The sequence below is a fragment of the Acartia tonsa genome, chromosome 3, assembly GCF_053477335.1.
Source record: "Acartia tonsa isolate MP-2025a chromosome 3, ASM5347733v1, whole genome shotgun sequence".
Taxonomy (NCBI): Eukaryota; Metazoa; Arthropoda; class Copepoda; order Calanoida; family Acartiidae; genus Acartia; species Acartia tonsa.
The window spans coordinates 1,647,442-1,668,048 of NC_137262.1; the positions used below are offsets into that span (position 1 = coordinate 1,647,442).

Sequence of the window (20,607 nt, forward strand, 5' to 3'; positions counted from 1 at the left end):
AGTGAGGGAGTGAGTGAGAGTGGGGGAAATCAATATTCCACATAAAATCAGCTGTATACATTATTCTTCTGCTCAGTTTGAACACAAAAAAAATCCGCAAATAGTACAAAAAAAACTTAATGTTTTAGCATTTTTTATAATTAATTATTATAATAATGGATATAAATGATCCTCTGAGTAATCTATCTGTACAAGATACGAAGGGAACAAATGAAAATGAAGAAAATGATGATATTTTTAAGTCAGCTTTTAAGGTAAACTTTTCTTTTCAATTTATGCATAATTATATCCTGTTTTTTTATATGTACAAAAAACAGAGCTGGATCTTTAAATCATTTTAGTGGTGAGCCAGATCGGGGTGAGCCAACTTTCCACCAATGAGAGCACAGCATTTTATGAAATGCCGCGCTGTGATTGGCTGAAATTCGGCTCACCCCGATCTGGCTCACCACTAAAATGATTTAAAGATCCAGCTCAGGACATAAATAGATTAAGTAAAAAATATTTAACTTTTCAAATAAAACATTTGTCTATAAAAACAATCAAATGCTTTGTCAAGTTCAAAGTTACATTAAATAAATGGCTAGCGTAGGGATCTTACGGGTTTATCAGGTAAAAGGTCAATTGATGCGTATTCTTAAGATGTATCCCTTCTGTAGATTATAATTAGTGGTCGAAAAGTTTGAACTCACAAATCAAGATTTAATATAAGGACATAAAGTTTTTAAGATAAGAAAACGTGAAAACTTTGGGTACAAGTGTAATTTACATTCCAAAGCAACCCATCTCTGATCTAGGATAAAATAAAGTGATTATGAATAAAAGGTATTTGTAAAAAATTCATAAAATAAAAATACAATATTATTTTTATTGATACAAAAAAACTCAACTAATTTAACAAAAAAACATATTCAGCAGTTATTCATAATACTTCCCTTAAAATTTAAATTAAGAACTAATTTCTCTAATATTATAGTGTAATAACTGTAACTGAACATTTATAATATTATAAAAATTTTGCTTTTATTGTATGTTTCAACAATTATTATATTTTTTTTCTAGGATAGATAACAGCAGACAATAAAGATTTATCCAATAATCCATCTAATAATTTATACTTTGTGTATCTAGGGAAGTGGAGGAATAATGAAGATAACAGCAGATAATGAAGATTTATCCTATAATCCTTCTAATAATTTATACTTTGTGTATCTAGGGAAGTGGAGGAATAATGAAAATAGCAGCAGATAATGAAGATTTATCCAATAATCCTTCTAATAATTTATACTTTGTGTATCTAGGGAAGTGGAGGAATAATGAAGATAACAGCAGACAATGACAATGAAGATTTATCCAATAATCCTTCTAATAATTTATACTTTGTGTATCTAGGGAAGTGGAGGAATAATGAAGATAACAGCAGACAATGAAGATTTATCCAATAATCCATCTAATAATTTATACTTTGTGTATCTAGGGAAGTGGAGGAATAATGAAGATAACAGCAGATAATGAAGATTTATCTAATAATCCTTCTAATAATTTATATTTTGTGTATTTAGGGAAGTGGAGGAATAATGAAGATAACAGCAGACAATGACAATGAAGATTTATCCTATAATCCTTCTAATAATTTATACTTTGTGTATCTAGGGAAGTGGAGGAATAATGAAGATAACAGCAGATAATGAAGATTTATCCAATAATCCTTCTAATAATTTATACTTTGTGTATCTAGGGAAGTGGAGGAATAATGAAGATAACAGCAGACAATGAAGATTTATCCAATATTCCATCTAATAATTTATACTTTGTGTATCTAGGGAAGTGGAGGAATAATGAAAATAGCAGCAGACAATGAAGATTTATCCAATAATCCTTCTAATAATTTATACTTTGTGTATCTAGGGAAGTGGAGGAATAATGAAGATAACAGCAGACAATGAAGATTTATCCAATATTCCATCTAATAATTTATACTTTGTGTATCTAGGGAAGTGGAGGAATAATGAAAATAGCAGCAGACAATGAAGATTTATCCAATAATCCTTCTAATAATTTATACTTTGTGTATCTAGGGAAGTGGAGGAATAATGAAGATAACAGCAGACAATGAAGATTTATCCAATATTCCATCTAATAATTTATACTTTGTGTATCTAGGGAAGTGGAGGAATAATGAAAATAGCAGCAGACAATGAAGATTTATCCAATAATCCTTCTAATAATTTATACTTTGTGTATCTAGGGAAGTGGAGGAATAATGAAGATAACAGCAGACAATGAAGATTTATCCAATAATCCTTCTAATAATTTATACTTTGTGTATCTAGGGAAGTGGAGGAATAATGAAGATAACAGCAGACAATGAAGATTTATCCAATAATCCTTCTAATAATTTATACTTTGTGTATCTAGGGAAGTGGAGGAATAATGAAGATAACAGCAGATAATGAAGATTTATCCTATAATCCTTCTAATAATTTATACTTTGTGTATCTAGGGAAGTGGAGGAATAATGAAGATAACAGCAGATAATGAAGATTTATCTAATAATCCTTCTAATAATTTATATTTTGTGTATTTAGGGAAGTGGAGGAATAATGAAGATAACAGCAGATAATGAAGATTTATCTAATAATCCTTCTAATAATTTATATTTTGTGTATCTAGGGAAGTGGAGGAATAATGAAGATAACAGCAGACAATGACAATGAAGATTTATCCTATAATCCTTCTAATAATTTATACTTTGTGTATCTAGGGAAGTGGAGGAATAATGAAGATAACAGCAGATAATGAAGATTTATCCAATAATCCATCTAATAATTTATACTTTGTGTATCTAGGGAAGTGGAGGAATAATGAAGATAACAGCAGACAATGAGGATTTATCCAATAATCCATCTAATAATTTATACTTTGTGTATCTAGGGAAGTGGAGGAATAATGAAGATAACAGCAGACAATAAAGATTTATCTAATAATCCATCTAATAATTTATACTTTGTGTATCTAGGGAAGTGGAGGAATAATGAAGATAACAGCAGATAACGAAGATTTATCCAATAATCCATCTAATGCAATGCCCAGCAAGCCTACTACCATTCAGGTAGAAAAATAAGGCTTAAATATTATTGAATTTTAGTATTTTTATCTGACAAACAATTAATTTTAATAGCCAAGTATCTTAGTTATCTTTTTTTACTTCAAATCTTTACTTTGTAATGCATGACTCAATAAAAAATATCTAAATAAATCTACAGCTCAAATAATAAAAACTCGAAAAATCTAGCAAATTCTTAATATTCTTGTAACAGCTTTTCCATAATGTTTTAACATTGTTTTCCATACTAAGGGATAACTGTTTTATTTCAGACCAGCAGCCTTGAGGATCAGTATGAGTCCAGCAAACTATGTTCAGAACTAATGTCTCCTGATGATGATGACCTTTTTACAGACTGCAGGTAAGATAAACCTGAGCCCATCAACTCAGATCATTACAATGTCCTAGACAAGAATTGTAGCAAGATTCACATTTTCAAGAGGATCAGTATGGATCTAAGATAATATGGAAAGTTATGTCTTCTGATGATGATGACCTTTTTACAGACTGCAGGTAAGATAAACCTGAGCCAATCATTACAAAGTCCTATACAAGAAATGTAGTAAGATCCTCATTTTTAAGAGGATCAGTATGGATCTAAGATAATATGGAAAGTTATGTCTAATGATGATGATGACTTTTTTACAGACTGCAGGTAAGACATTCCTGAGCCCATCAACTCAGATCATTACAATGTCCTAAACAAGAATTGGGGTAAGATTCACATTTTCAAGAGGATCAGTATGGATCTAAGATAATATTGGAAGTTATGTCTTATAATGATGATGACCTTTTCACTGACTGCAGGTAAGACATTCCTGAGCCCATCAACTCAGATCATTACAATGTCCTAGCCAAGAATTGTAGTAAGATTCTCATTTTCAAGAGATCAGTATGGATCTAAGATAATATGGAAAGTTATGTCTAATGATGATGATGACCTTTTTACAGACTGCAGGTAAGATATAACTGAGCCAATCAACTTAGATTACTAGTAATGATGCCTCAGACAGTAATAGCAGTAAGGTAATATTTATACTTGAGGATCAGTATGATTCCAGCAAACTATGTTCAGAACTAATGTCTCATGATGATGATGACCTTTTCACTGACTGCAGGTAAGATAAACCTGAGCCAATCAACTCAGATCATTACAATGCTCAAGACAGTAATTGCAGTAAGGTAATATTTATACTTGAGGATTAGTATGAGTCTAGCAAACTATGTTCAGAACTAATGTCTCCTGATGATGATGACCTTTTCACTGATCGCAGGTAAGACATAACTAAGCCCAAAAAATAAGATCATTACAATGTCCTAAACAAGAATTGTAGTAAAATTCTCATTTTCAAGAGGATCAGTATGGATCTAAGATAATATGGAAAGTTATGTCCAATGATGATGATGACCTTTTTACAGACTGTAGGTAAGACATTACTGAGCCCAACAACTCAGATCAGTACAATGTCCTAAACAAGAATTGTAGTAAGATTCACAATTTCAAGAGGATCAGTATGGATCTAAGATAATATGGAAAGTTATGTCTAATGATGATGATGACCTATTTACAGACTACAGGTAAGACATTACTGAGCCCATCAACTCAGATGATTAAAATGTCCTAGACAGTATTTGTTTTAGAGTATTACACTACACTTGCTCAAGGGCATCATGTTCAATGTCCCATACAATGGGGTAGTATTGTAGTAAGGTATAAGAATGCCCTGAAATTAGTAAAATAAGTCCAGAGCTTATGTCTTATGACATACTCAATTTTGAGTAAAGCATCCATCATCAATCCTTCATCCAAGAAATTCATCTTTGATCAAGAACCTGAAGTTTAATTAAGATTAAGAACATAGATAGCACTGTATAAACATAAGTTTAATTTTCTAAACCCATTGATAATCTGAAGTTATTTAAAAAATGTTATTTGCTATCCTGTTACATAAAGTAGTACAGTTTTTTTTGCCTTTAGATAAGATATCAATATCTACTGAATCGATCAAGTTCTCCATTTTGGGTAAGCTTCACATAGGTTTTAGGATGGTTGTAGGCTATTTCATTTTAAGATTTACGTTTTGGAATGGTTTTAGACTATTTTTCTTTCCACCTATTCCACTTTGAATAAGGAGCCCCTATATGCTAGGGGCGCATTATCTTAAATATCAAATTTTTCTTTCTATTTAGATCGCATATATCTGAGAGCCTGTGTAACAGCACCCTGGACAGAACTCTGGACCTGGATGATGATGCCACAACCTGTGGCACTGCACAGCCATCAACAGTCACTACTCCTATACCTGACTCAGGTAATGCTTTTTAGGGAAGCAAAAAAGTTTTTACTTATGTAAAATATACATTCCATTATATAAAATAGTAACCTTAATGTCTGTAGCTGAACCGCTGAACCGATATGGTTCTTCTTACAGTGAATCTTATATGTCTAGAGAAGGTTTATACTTCTTTGGGTTAGGAATTCCACCCACCCCCCTAAAAAAATATGGTCTTCCTTTAATTTTTTAATGATTTCTAATATATTGAGAGTTTTAAAATAGCCTTGTTTCTTTTGAAAATATTTCTAAAATTAGAAATTAATCCACTCTGCAAATGACAGTTTCTGGAACAAGCAATTAAAATTAATTTCATAATATGAAGGAAAACCAATAAAGATGGTAAAAATAAGAACAGACCAAAACTTAATCTATGAACAGTTAGATAAATGATAAACAATATTACCCTCAAAATGAATTTTAATAAAAGTTTAGAGATAAAAACTGTCTTTCATCTGTATTTTCAATTTAAAATAAAAAGTTTTGTAGGTGGGAGGAATAATTAGAGCATTATTAGGGGAATTTCTCAGAAATTTGTTAACCAAATAATCTTTTCTGTTTTTGAGATCTTAAGTTACTTTATATTCTAGAAGAACAAGCATGTGTGCAAGCACAGCAGTCGCAGCATCCAGACACAAATATCAAGATAAATGGCAGCTGGACAGTTGGAGCTACAACAAATATTTTTGTTGAGTAAGTTAAAATTCATACTTTCATTATAAGTAAGGCTACTCCCCTGGACTCGGGAGTCACTTTAAGGAATTGGGTTTTAAGATTTTTTTCTTCAAATTATGTTTTCTTTTTCTACTGAGGAAATTTTTCTTGAGACGGTGGAGAAAACATCCCTCAAAATAGTTATAAACCCTACCTAGACCTACTGTCTAGCGGTTAGCAAAATCTTTCCCTACAGACTGACAGTTTTATTGTAAGAATAATTACAAAATAAGTTTATAGTTGTCAGACTAATATTCATTATTGAATAAAAGTTTTATAAAGTTTTAAATTTTATGAATCATTATTCCTATATAGATTTAGAAAGGCATTCTTATTATACCTAGCTATTGGTTCTATTGATTTCTTAATTAATAAAGAAGAAAATGAATGGGTGTTGGAGAAAAAAAATTGGTAAAATAAAAAAGCTTGCACTGTGTGCTAAGATATGATACATAAATGGTTTTGAGTGTATTGACAATAAAAAATTATATCAAAGAATAATCAGGTTCAATCAATATCTAGTAAATATAATATTACATCATTTTTTTTAATACATTCCTTTATTTAACTAAACTGATTATTAAAAATTTGCCATAACAAAACATATTGATCCATTTCTTTACCTTACTTTGCTATTGCTGCCTAATAAAAGAAAGATATTGCAAAACTTCTCCATCTCTCACACAAGATCTTTGCAGTGCAATACATTGCATAAATTTAGGGATACATAAATTTGAAGAAAGGTAACTTTTTGGAACATACTTTGAACTTTTGGGGAATACTTAATTTTTTACTATTTCTTACAGTCTACATACATATTTATATCAACTGATAAAATAATTATAATCATTATTTATCAATAGTTTAAATAATAAGGTTTTCTTTTTCTGAAGCTCAAGATTACTATGACTACTGAATCGATTGAATCGCCAATTTAGAGATGCTTCACTTAGTTCTCAAAATGATTTAGGCTAATTTAATTTGAAATTTTAGTCTTGGGATTGTTTAAGGCTATTTTTTCCAATCTTATAGCCACCCCTAGATGCTAATTGCCCATCCACTAGTTTATTTAAGTAGTAATAATTTATCAATTTCAATGTCTTTACATCCCTGAGTATTTTGGCAAAGAGAAAAGGAATGCACCCATTTTTAACATTAGAGTAGAGAGTGGGAGTCCTACTTTTATTAGTAGTTCAAGTACAATATCACACTTCAGATGCAATAACATATAATAATAAAAATAAATTCATAGAATATGAAAAAATCAATATACTATATTATGGGGTTTCTAGGAAACTTGAATTCTAACATCTAAGTAAAAAACAATTTATCAAAATTTTGAAAAATTCAGAGAATCTAATTTTATATTAGGTATTATTAAATCATATGAATTTGGTGTCTTATTTGAGTAGGATAATGATTAACAAGGAGATGATTGATAACATGATAAAATAGTAGGAAAGCATAAACAAATACCTATTAGAACAATAAATAAAAAAGATTTAAATTTTTGACCAAAATCAACTCTAAAATTATCAAGAAACCTTCTAAAACCAACTAAAAAATCAATATTCATAAAATTAAAAAGGCAGAATTTGTCACAAGAAAATATGAAAAATTAATTTAATTTCTTATTCCTTTTTAATAAACGTTTTTGTTTAGGAAACTGCCCTTGGAGCCAGGTGAAGAGTTTGTGACAGTGCGGATAACTGACCCACAAAGAGTTGGCGAGGGGTTGTCCAGTTATATGGTCTACACAATCTATACTAGGTATTATGAATATGTTTGTGTAGTAGTATAGCACTTTACCTTTTTCGGATCTATATTTTGACATTAAAAAAGTACCTTCTGTTGCTATGTCAGATGTGTGAAAATAAAGAACTTCAGACTTCATCTATATTCATAGCTGACTTATTAAATGGATGAAAGGAAAAATAAGTGCCCTTTCGTACTAAAATGTTTACAGTTACTAACCAATAGTAAGGTCAAGTTGTTCCTACACTTTTTTCTTATCAACCTAATTTAGGAATTGGGGATTTAGACTTTCGTTTGATATTATAAGTTTGAATCAATGAATCTTCAATCATTACTCATATAAATATGCTTTCCACAAAGCTAGGTTTAGGGTCATGACTATCTAAATAAGATTAAAATGTATTTTTCCTGTCTTTTAATGGTTTTCTAAATTGCTTTGTTATGTCATTAAATTCATTTCATTTGTATTTTTAAAGCACAAAAATGTTTGGGTTCTAAATCGAGATAATTATGTTACCAAAACTAAAATATTTTTTTTTAGAACAAATCTGAAATGTTTTCGGAGGGACAGTTTTAGTTCTGTGCGCAGATACAGTGATTTTCTTGGCCTACATGATAAATTGGTGGCAAAGTATCAACACAAGGGGAGGATAGTACCACCTCCTCCTGAGAAAAGTATCATAGGTAGACACACTCTTTATATCTTTCCTCCATGACTAGCTATGAGCAATGTATCAGCACAAAGTAAGAATAGTACCACTTTCTTATAAGAAGATTGGTAAGTGACTCTTTATATTTGTCCTAAATGACTAGCTATGGACAAAATATCAACACAAAGGAAGAATAGTACCACCTCCTCCAGAGAAAAGCATAATTGGTAAGTGACTCTTTATATTTGTCCTCCATGACAAGCTAGTGGCAAAGTATCAACTAAAAGGAAGTTTCTGAGAAGGTATCACGCTTTATTTTTGTACTCCATGCTAGTAGCCAAATACACACACAATTCCCCTCAGAAGAAAAGTATGATAGTTAGGAAGACTCTTTATCTATGTCCTCCATGACTAGCTAGTAGCAAAGTATCAACACAAAGGAAGAATAGTACCAACCCCTCCAGAGAACAGTATCATAGGTAAATGACTCTTTATATGTGTCCTCCATGAGCTAGTGAAAAGGTATAAACTTATAGAAGAATAGTTCTTCAGAAGGTATATGACTCTTATTTTTGTAATTCCAACTTTAAGCCAAAAAGTAATACAAAAAAGAATAGTACCACCCCCTACAGAGAAAAGTATCATAGGTATGTGACTCTTTATAACTCTCCTTCATTACTAGCTAGTTGCAAAGTATCAACACAAAGGAAAAATAGTACTACCCTCTCTAGTGAAAAGTATCATAGGTAAGTAGCCTCTTTATATCTTTCCTCCATGACAAGCTAGTTTCTGAGAAGGTAAAAGATATTTTTACTTTTGTACTCAAAGCTTTTAGCTAAAAGTATTGCAAGTAAAGAATAGTACCACAAACTCCTGAGAAAAGCATCATAGGTAGGCCCACTCTTTATATCTTTCCTCCATGACTAGCTATGGGCAATGTATCAGCACAAAAGAAAATAGTTCCTACCCCTCCAGAGAAAAGTATCATAGGTAATTAGCCTCTTTATATGTGTCCTCCATGAGCTAGTGAAAAGGTATTAACTTATAAAAGAATAGTTCTTCAGAAGGTTTATGACTCTTATTTTTGTACTCCAAGCTTATAGCCAAATAAAAACAAAAACCCCTCCAGAAAAGTATCAAAGTTGGTACGTGGAGAGCCGAAGTGACAAGAATCTCCCTAGAGGTCATCATAGTTAGGTAGACTCTTTATTTTCGTCTTTCATGACTAGCTTGTAACAAAGTTACAAAACTAAGAAGAATAACTTCCCCATCTGTTTTAAAAGCATCAAATGACCGCTTTATTTTTAGCCTTTATTCTTACAATTATTTATGACATTTTTAGCCTGGGTCTCTCTACAACTTCTTTCTTATTTTCTTAGACTGTAATAAACATGATTTACAAATAATATTTTTTCATTTAGGAGCAACAAAAGTGAAGATGGGATCTTCAGAAACAAATCCTAATCCAGATTCTTTCAATACTAAGGTAACTAATATTGTCGATTTACTTTAAAGCTACACAAGTCAGAATATTTTACCTATTTACTGGTTGTAGAACATGTGCCAAAATTACAAGAAGGTAAGATTGGTAGCAGAAAATGGACTCTATAATTTTGTCTGCATCTTTCAACCAAATAATGAAACTATTTACTAAATTTGCATTATTTTAATGAACTTCACATGAACATGACTTATCTGCAGTATTACCACCCTGCAATGCCGTTTGAATAATTATGGCTTTGATCCTATCCAGTAGAGTATTAGATTCATGAGGATTAAGAACCTAGCCTGAAACTAACTCTACAAACATATAAAGTTTCCTGAGATGCTATCGAACCTACCATTTCCTAAATAATTTTCTTCAAATTAAAATATATTACTTCTTGATCTTAATATTTTAGATAAGATACGTCTTTTCCTTTTTAGGCAAACTTCTTATCCCTGCGACGGGCCGCCTTGGAACGCTTCATCAACCGGATAGGTCACCATCCAGTTCTGCGCCTGGACGCCGACTACATTGACTTCCTGGAGTCGTGTGGTGACCTGCCTCGCGCCACCTCAACCTCGGCTCTGTCCTCCGCATCTGTGATGAAGGCATGCTAGCATTTATACAACCAACAAGTTTTCATATTTTTAAAAAGCGAAGCTTTTCTATAATAAGGGTCGGTCCGTACGTCTGTAACGGATAGCTTTTTTCGTTAATTTAGACATGTTAGAATTGTCCTATCGATTTCAAACTTTGCATGGTGATTCCTGTGGTAGTTAGGTACGATTTAGAAAGCGTAGCAACTCTATAATCGTTACTAGAATGTCCGTACGTCCATTTTTAACATGTTGATTTTCAACTTTTTTAACAACAAAATTTGTATCAGATAAAATTATCCGATTGATCTGATTTTTTGAATACTGATTCCTAGGAAAACAAAGTACTATATTATAAGCGAAGCATCTTTATAATTAAGTCCTAAAAATGTAAGTATGTCCATATACATTATCCTGTATCTAGCAGTTATTCAACATATTTACTTATAATTTTGCTTCGACTCTTATATAAATATTTATATTCTGATTTTTCAGTTCTTACACTATACAAGTGTTAATGTCCGCTTATCCTACCGTTTCAGTGCTTCGCTTTCATGGATGTTGTCATCCTTGTTTGTTGAACTATTATTCAAAAAAATCTTGATTCTAATAAAAAAGGGATAGGTTTATAATATCCACACCTTATATATTTTTTTTTTTGAAGGGGGGGGGGTGTTAGATGAACCCACTAAAGAAAATTTTATGATCCATCCACAAACTTTATAAAAAGAAGTAACACTCCAATGGTAAATCCTCAGAGAGAGAGAGAGAGAGAGAGAGGGGACAATGGGCTGTTTATTACACTAGTACCCAAGGTTTGATTGTTTAAAGGTTTCAACCACTAATTTTACGCTACAGAAGGGGTAACTTAGTTTGTCATCGTTTGGAATAAACATCAACTTATCGGCCATTGTCTTATCCCTTTAGATCTCTGGGAAATGCTCCTTTACTGAATTTTAGTTTCCGAAAGTGTACCTAGCATCCACGTCTTATCTACTACTAGCTAAAAAGCTTCAAACTTCCAAACAAAATCAAAACATAAAATTAAAATTTTGAATGTATAATGTATAAATCGTTTATACATTATATCGCTTTTCCCTTTGACCGGAGTAGCTGAAAATAGCGTTTGCATCATTAGGTTATCTGCTGTACACATTTGGAAATTATTTAAGAAATAGGCAATACATTTTCAGCACATCTGAAATGGTTGGTTTGTTGGTTGTAATAATGCTATATTCCTGTAATATAGATTGTGAGCAGAATGGGAGAAACAGTCAACAAGATGACCTACAAGGAATGACCAATTATATAAAACATACTCAAGCACAGGATTTTGCAAGGCGTTTTACAAAGCACTCAATGGACAGTCTAAGCTTCTGCTTATAATTCTATTATCTTCAAAATAGTATCTCCCACCTATAGAAATTCCAAATAAACTTTTAAAGCTAGCCAAATGTTATTCTAAGGTCTAACTATCAATAATTGTATTTTCATAAAAGATTTCCATCCTCATTTTGATAGAAGGAAGAAGGAAAAATACACACATGTTAAAAAAAGTTCATTTTATCAAATTAAGCAGAAAAATACAGGAATAAAGTATAGCCAACAAGCGAAAAAAAAATATAAAATAATATTTGGGGGCTGATAAAAAGGTATTCAATTCTACAATAACAACAGCTAAAAATCACGTTTAGGCTTCGTGACTTTTTTTCGAATTAATTTCGTTGTTGGTGTAAGCTGAGAACAATACATTCAATTTGCTGAAAAAATTGTTCTGAGTTTAAAGATATAATGGTCATTAATACCTATCAGATGGAAGAATCCGACCCCTGGTATCAGGAGAAGACAGCCCACATTGAGCAGATGGACAACCAGCTCAGAAAACTACTGGGCATTGTTGAATCTCTTGTAGCTTGCAGGTAGATTAACCATTTTGTTAAGTTGTAACACTTTGTACTTTATTGAACATTATAGTAAAACAATATATAAGGGGTTAACTGTATTTCCCCACCCCGTGGAACCTGTGCCGACTCTAATTGGGTCTTTGAACATCAGTCAAAAGCTTATCAATATTAATATTTAGTCGCAAAAAAAGGAAGCAATTTGCTAGCAGATGAAAAAGGTCACTGAGAAAGGGGCCAAGTAGTTGTCTGGGTTATACATATAGACTTATTACATTTATTCTTTAACCTTTTTTATATCCAAACATGAATTACAAATCTAAGTTGCAAAACTTTTTAATGCTTTTTATGAGATGATCCATTTGAATAAATAAATAATTTTTCAGACGTGACCTAGCCATGTCAACTGGAAACCTTTCTGTCAGCCTTCTGAGTCTTGCTAACTGTGAAGAAGCCCACCATTTGTCTAGAAATATAGAGGCTCTAGCCAGGTATACTTCTGAGTCTTGCTAACTGTGAAGAAGCACACCATTTGTCTAGAAATATAGAGGCTCTTGCCAGGTACACTTCTGAGTCTTGCTAACTGTGAAGAAGCCCATCATTTGTCTAGAAATATAGAGGCTCTAGCCAGGTAAACTTCTGAGTCTTGCTAACTGTGAAGAAGCCCACCATTTGTCTAGAAATATAGAGGCTCTAGCCAGGTAAACTTCTGAGTCTTGCTAACTGTGAAGAAGCACATCATTTGTCTAGAAATATAGAGGCTCTAGCCAGGTAAAATTCTGAGTCTTGCTAACTGTGAAGAAGCACACCATTTGTCTAGAAATATTGAGGCTTTAGCCAGGTACACTTCTGAGTCTTGCTAACTGTGAAGAAGCACACCATTTGTCTAGAAATATAGAGGCTCTAGCCAGGTAAACTTCTGAGTCTTGCTAACTGTGAAGAAGCCCACCATTTGTCTAGAAATATAGAGGCTCTAGCCAGGTAAACTTCTGAGTCTTGCTAACTGTGAAGAAGCACATCATTTGTCTAGAAATATAGAGGCTCTAGCCAGGTAAAATTCTGAGTCTTGCTAACTGTGAAGAAGCACACCATTTGTCTAGAAATATTGAGGCTTTAGCCAGGTACACTTCTGAGTCTTGCTAACTGTGAAGAAGCACACCATTTGTCTAGAAATATAGAGGCACTAGCCAGGTAAACTTTTGAGTCTTTCTGACTGTGAAGAAGCCCACCATTTGTCTAGAAATATAGAGGCACTAGCCAGGTAAAATTCTAAGTCTTGCTAACTGTGAAGAAGCACACCATTTGTCTAGAAATATAGAGGCACTAGCCAGGTAAACTTCTGAGTCTTGCTAACTGTTAAGAATCCCACCATTTGTCTAGAAATATAGAGGCACTAGCCAGGTAAACTTCTGAGTCTTGCTAACTGTTAAGAAGCCCACCATTTGTCTAGAAATGTAGAGGCTTCAGCCATGTAAACCTTTGAGTCTTGCTAACTGTGAAGAAGCACACCATTTGTCTAGAAATATAGAGGCACTTGCCAGGTAAACTTCTGAGTCTTTCTGACTGTGAAGAAGCCCACCATTTGTCTAGGAATATAGAGGCTCTAGCCAGGTAAACTTCTGAGTCTTGCTAACTTTGAAGAAGCACATCATTTGTCTATAGAGGCACTGCCAGGTAAACCTTAGCATGGCTCTTGAGTACCAGTCTAGAAAAAATGTATAACTATCTATTTCTCTCTTGAGCTGTGTTGTTTCTAACCATGTAAAGTTTTTCCTCTCCCTTCTAAGCCTGTCAGATATTAAAGCTAACTATGTATCTAGACATATTATGACACTAAGTGATTGTTTTGTGTCACACCAACCCTTGCAATAGCCATTAAAGCCTCATTATTTAAAATACTGAACCTGAAACTAAAACAAAGACTAAGTTTAATGATGTCACTAACTACATATCTATCTATTTAAGCCTTACTATTTTAGAGTTGAAGAGAACATAGAACAAACCCTGGGTGAACAGGCAGATGCAGACACAGCAAACCTGCTCCAACTTGTCAGAGACTACCTGGCTCTTATTAATTCAGTCAAGGTAAGGTGAAGACACAGCTAACCTACTCCAACTTGTCAGAGACTACCTGGCTCTTATTAATTCAGTCAAGGTAAGCTAACACAGCTAACCTTCTACAACTTGTCAGAGACTACCTGGCTCTTATCAATTCAGTCAAGGTAAGATGAAGACACAGCTAACCTTCTCCAACTTGCCAGAGACTACCTGGATCTTATTATTTCAGTCAAGGTAAGATGAAGGCAACCTTCAATAGAATGTTCGGGATTGCCTAACCATTATAATCATTGTTATATTGTGAGGCAATACATGTCTTGAGAGGTGTTAATGAAAATGAAGCTTTACCTACTTCTACATTATGCCATGTTAGTTCAGCTTTTTCTGGTACATGAGGCATGATCATTCATTTACTTATAACAGACCAAAGTAAACATTGAGCTTTGTTTTTCTTATAAACTTCCTCTTTAATTACCTTTTTAAATGTAGGAGGTGCTTGGAGAACGAGTTAAGGCCTTTCACAGCTGGCAGGTGGCGGTCAACACTCTGGCAAAGAAGAGGGAGCAAAGGTCTAGGATGGAACTTGGAGGCAGGATTGATAGAGTCGGTCCATTGATACAGGTAAAATATCATTGACATTTTATACTAACAAAAACGAACAACCAAAAATATCACTAACTCCTTAAAAATTAAATGTTTAATGTTTAATTAGACAAATGCTTTACGAAAATCAAAGATACATTAATTACGATATGTTTATTACTGGTTTATTAAATGGTTTTTAAATTGCATATCCTAATTGGCTTATTCATAATGAGATATTTTTCATCATTATTCAGAATAATGATCTAATGTTTGTTCAAGTAATTAAATAAAAAATGTTTAAAATTGTTTAAATAGTTTTTTATCCTTCTAACTTTAAAAAACTGTCATTTGGGAAGAGAATTTTCCTAAAATAACCATATTAATAAAATTTGAATTAATACATAAATGTATATGTATATTAAGAGATATAAGTTTTCCGGAATTGTAATGTAGGGAGTAGATTTGAAATCTGCATCAAATTTTAAGGATTTTTTTATAAAATTCGTTTTTTGTATAATTCTTTATCTAAAAGCGGAAATACAAATTAAGTTAATTAATTTTGGCATCTGTGATTGGTGGATTTAAAAAATCTGCGCTCTGATTGGATGTCGTACATCATTCAACCAATTAGAGCGCAGGTAGATTAAAATCCACCTATCCTATTGGTCAAAATTAATTAACTTAAAATGTATTTTCGCTTTTAGATAAAGAATTTTACAAAAAAACGAATTTTATAAAAAATCCTTAAAATTTAATGCAGATTTCAAATCTACTCCCTACATTAAAATTCCGGAAAACTTATATCTCTTAATGTATTTTATTCATTTAATTCATAATGATTATATGGAGCATTTCCAAAACTATTGTTTTCATCTAGGACGTAGCTGATTGGGAGCAGAAAGTGGAGGAGAGCCAGGAGAACTTCAAGAAGATCTCCGAGGTTATCAAGGTGGAGATTGAGCTCTTCCAACAGTACAGGGTCACGGATCTCAAGCACTTTGTTGTGCAATACCTTGAGGTGAGAGATATGTACTTTTTTCTTCAGACACACCCCTCCCCCATTTTTACCTTCTACAATTTTAAAAGAATAACAGGAGTTGTATATGGCAGATTGATTAAACAAAACCCAAACATCTCCTCGGTGGTTTCCCTAGAGCAAAGAATGCCCTAATAATGCCCTTTTAATGTAGTAAATGTAGAATTTCTAGTCAATTTAAAATAGATTTGTATTCACAGTATTATTTTTGTCATGGCGCATTCGTTCAAGCTATTTTTGAGATATTAATAGTCACATATATTTAAAATATATTAAGTAAATTCTTTGCAAAAAAAAACTAGAAAATGTGAAGTAAATAACTGAAGGCTAAATAAAATGAAAAGAAATAATATTACATTCATTTTGAAAACAAGGATGGTTATTTCAAATATAAGAGATTTTTTTTGAATATGTCTTTAAAGTGAATTATACTTTACAAAAAATATAATTACAACATTCCTAATGATGATACACAAAATTATCCCTTTTATAGATTACATTTAGTGGTTAAATTATTTGGACAAGTACATTTATAGAGCTACTTAGTTCTCTCACTTGTAGAGAAGCTTTGCTCCTGTCAAAAAATGTGTGCAAACTAAGCTGTAATATATCAGAAATAATTTATCTTTCCTTTTTTCTGAATGTCATTTCACCTCATGTTTTAACAAGCATTGAAGTATATCTCATAAAAAGAATTCTGACAAAAAAATAGCTTAACTTGGCAAATAAAGGGATTTAAGTATGTTAAAATCAGAATTGCTGTAGAAATCTATAAGCAAAGATAAATTTAAAATGGCAGAGAACAATTATTTTTACTTTACAAGTATATAAAAACTTTCTTGGTGATGTTTCACAAGATTTTAGTATTAGTAGAATAGGAATCTAAAAAATATTATTAGTTTGTTCCTATTTTGCAATTTAATTTTTAGAATAATGTTCTCTGCCCCTACCGCAGACAAACTCATAATTTATGAATGAATTTCAAACAAACTTTTTTCTTCTTTTCTATCCGTTCAAATTAAAATTCTTTTGCAAGAAATAGTTTCCATCCAGGTAGTAAATGGATTTATTATAACTTGGATCATACACCAGATTAGCATTTACTGTAATAAAGTGAAACTTGTAGCTGGCTAAAATAATTATCTCTCCCGTCCATCCACTTTACCTCATCCCTTCCCCTCCTACTGGATGAACGAACTGACAAATAAATGTCCATGTTAGCAACCTAAATTAAGGACAATTTTTCACCTGTCAAAATATCCACGTATATTGTTTATCCGTTGGGGAGAAGAGGACAATGGCAATAAATTTATTTTTTCCCCTTTAATCATGAGTTATCAATATAATAGAAAAAGTAAATAAGTCAAAAATTGTAATTACCGGCAGTTTATAATATTTAAAGCATAAAAGGTTTGTATACAATAGACTTTCTATATAGAGATTGTAATGAGTTATTTAAGAAGAAAATTTTAGAAGAAAACATAAAAGGAAGTTATTCCAATATTTAAATATCAACAGTAAAATTTTCAGAAAGATTTTTAAATATTACGTACAGTATCAATTCCTGTATTTTAATTTACCATTTCTTGATTCTGAAAGGTCTAAAGTTATCAGGGAACAGCTCTAAGCATCTTTACTTAACATTTTAACTCTGAGTTTTTATTCAAGTTTCGAGTTAATTTGTTGTGCTTGCGACAAGATCTTTTGACAGAAAGACTCAACATTTAAACTTTTAAAATAACAACTTGAAAATGTAATAATTTGAAGGTAAAAAGAAAAAAAAAAGATTATTTGAATACACAACATGTGTTAGATAATTTTGAGATGTTAAATTTAAGTGGGAGACCTACCACTATCTAATTTGCTTACAAATATAAACTCATACACATACAAAAGCATTTCTTGCCTTTATATTATTGAAACTTATCCTTTTAAATATAGCTATCATAGCAATAAGAACTAAGCTAAACTGTGAAATCTGTGTTTGTGTTTTTATCTTTCATTTATACATTCCTTTGTCCCTGTACTTCAGATTCTTTCAAACTCTGAAACTTTAGAAAAAATCTACAAAAATTAATAAATTATTAATAGGCTGGTATAGATTGAAAATAGTTCAATATTCAATATTTTAATGTTTTTTTACTTTGTAAAAGAAGCTTTTTGTCCATGGAAAAAAAACTAAGACAAACAAAGATTTTACTTTAATTTAATGGAAGGTCCAAAATCTCAAATCTTTTAGTAAAACAGGACAGAAAAAGATTAAAATGAATGTTTTATTTCAGGAGTTGTCACACACCCAACTGAGCATGGTCAGACATTGGGAAACCTTGCTACCTATTGTGAGAAGAGGAGTTTAAAATACAAAATTGACACTCTACAACATAAAAATAATATCTCTACAAATGAAACTTTTATTGCAATTTTCTATAATATCCTTGATAATATACTTTAAAGATCCATATAAGGACTTTCCAGAATTTTTAATGACAAACTGTATGGTTTTCTCCAGTAAATTAAATTTTAATTGTAAAATGTAAGTTTCATATATAGGAATAAATTATTTACAGTGTAACAAATAAAAATAAAGTACTGTGAGGGAAATAATTATTGTCTCTATAAAAATATACAACAGGGAGGAAATAAGTAAAAGTGTCACTAATTAGCATTTTCAAAATTTAATTTAATATTATTCCAGAAACAATTGAAGCATTACATAAATATTTACCTTCAACTTTTACTTAAATCCTGTTATTATGTTTTTCAAACAAGCAATCCCTATCACAAAGTAAAATGTTAAAAATTATCAAAAATAAAGTTTTGACTGAAAAAATTAAAGTTCAACATAAGCCAAATAAAAAATATTAATTTCAAACTTAAGAAATCTTTCAATTTACATAACATTTTTTGCCTTTCAAGCAATTATTTTGAAAAATGATTTTTTTTCAAAAAAAAAATACATTAGTTTAAAAACTTAAAAATGTGATGTTTTTAGATTTAGTAAAAGATATTGTTAGAAACCTTTCAAAATTGTCATTTTTTTGTAAAGATTTAAAGAAAAAATAGCTTTAAAATTATTTACGTTTTTTAGAAATCAAATTTTAAAAAATTTCAATCATTTGTTTACAAATTAAATTTTAGATACATGGACAAAATTACTGGATCTACTGCAGTTCACGGTAAAATATTGCCGGTAAGCAATATTACCAAAAATCTATAAATTTTAAAGGCTGCTAGCTGCCAAACGGCTGAACGTATAGATCATACCCGCACACCATTTCAAGCGGCATAAGAAGGCCTACATATAATCTGGAATAGCCAAGATCCATTTATGCACAGGTAAAGCTTCGCTGAGGAAAAAACGCGTAAAATAGGTATTTTTCGCGCATTTCTCTGCACTGCGAGATAATTATGCATTATTGATTTATAGATATTCCAGATTATTTGTAGGCCTTCCTTCTTATGCCGGTTAAAACAGTGTGCGGGCATGATCTGTACGTTCAGCCGTTTGGCATCTAGTAGCCTTTAAAATTCATAGATTTTTGGAAATATTGCTTACCAGCAATATTTTACCGTGAACTGCAGTAGATCCAAATTACTGAAATAAATAGAAAATTTGTTAAGCAAAAAATACACTAATAAAAAACTATTAAAAAGAAATAGGATTTTTAAAAAGATTTTCTGACATGCATAAAATAAATGCAGATTTGTCCATGTTAAAGAAGTTATTTATTAGTTTGAAGGTTTGAGTGTTATAATTGTACAATGCAATTAACATTAATTTAACATTTTAAACATTTATTACAAAAAAATGATAAATATATAATAATAATAATAAATTTTGTTTTGTTGTAGAATTTTTAATATTAATCTGTAAAAAATTCTAAATTCTCAAATAATTTGAATTTTTATTTTTTAATTATTTAAGAACAAATATATACTCAAAACATGTTAAAAGTCATCTGAAAGAACCTTGTAACTCAACTAAAACGGATAGAAAGGACCAATAAAGTTAAGTTTATATGGATCAAGAATACGACTGGATTGCAAAGCCACTAATCTATAAAACAAATCAAAAGTCATCTTCGGCCGGATATTGAACCTATCCGGATACAGAATATCCGGCTGATTTCTTTTGCCGGATATCCGGTAATTTGCCGGATATCGGTCCTGTTTCAATATCCAGTCAGATAACGGATATCCGGCATTAGAAATAAGCCGGATATCTAGTATCCGTATAGTTTTAATATCCGGTATCCGTCCAGATATCGGACCATTTTCAATATCCGGCCAAACCCTAAGTTTAAAACAATTTCTGTCTGTTAGTCTATAACTTAGGAACTTAAGGTATGAGATTAAAAATCAATAAAGTTGAATACAAAAAAAACTT

The 20,607-nt window shown here is 31.4% G+C and overlaps 1 protein-coding gene across 2 annotated transcripts; it reads left to right on the forward strand.

Moving 5' to 3' along the window:
* Nucleotides 1-70: 70 nt before the first annotated feature.
* LOC145313001 (sorting nexin-2-like) lies at nt 71-20,056 on the forward strand. 2 transcript variants are annotated; one of them, XM_080152218.1, is made up of 16 exons: nt 71-254; nt 3,020-3,112; nt 3,379-3,467; nt 5,297-5,418; nt 6,030-6,132; nt 7,816-7,923; nt 8,450-8,592; nt 9,980-10,044; nt 10,485-10,652; nt 11,890-11,932; nt 12,451-12,559; nt 12,928-13,032; nt 14,521-14,626; nt 15,089-15,220; nt 16,062-16,202; nt 18,503-20,056. In XM_080152218.1, the coding sequence occupies exons 1-16, from the start codon at nt 156-158 to the stop codon at nt 18,575-18,577; spliced, it is 1,701 nt and encodes a 566-aa protein (XP_080008344.1). In that variant the 5' UTR covers nt 71-155; the 3' UTR covers nt 18,578-20,056. The 2 variants fall into 2 exon arrangements, with proteins under 2 accessions (XP_080008344.1, XP_080008345.1); XM_080152219.1 differs by lacking the exons at nt 71-254; nt 3,020-3,112; nt 3,379-3,467 and adding an exon at nt 4,151-4,224.
* Nucleotides 20,057-20,607: the final 551 nt, after the last annotated feature.

Bases quoted from the DNA above. Each gene is read 5' to 3' on its own strand.
- LOC145313001 (XM_080152218.1), top strand. From the start codon at position 156: ATGGATATAAATGATCCTCTGAGTAATCTATCTGTACAAGATACGAAG. The intron at 5,419-6,029 runs GTAATGCTTTTT...TTTATATTCTAG, and splicing joins TACTCCTATACCTGACTCAG to AAGAACAAGCATGTGTGCAA. The intron at 11,933-12,450 runs AGGAATGACCAA...TTAATACCTATC, and splicing joins AGTCAACAAGATGACCTACA to AGATGGAAGAATCCGACCCC.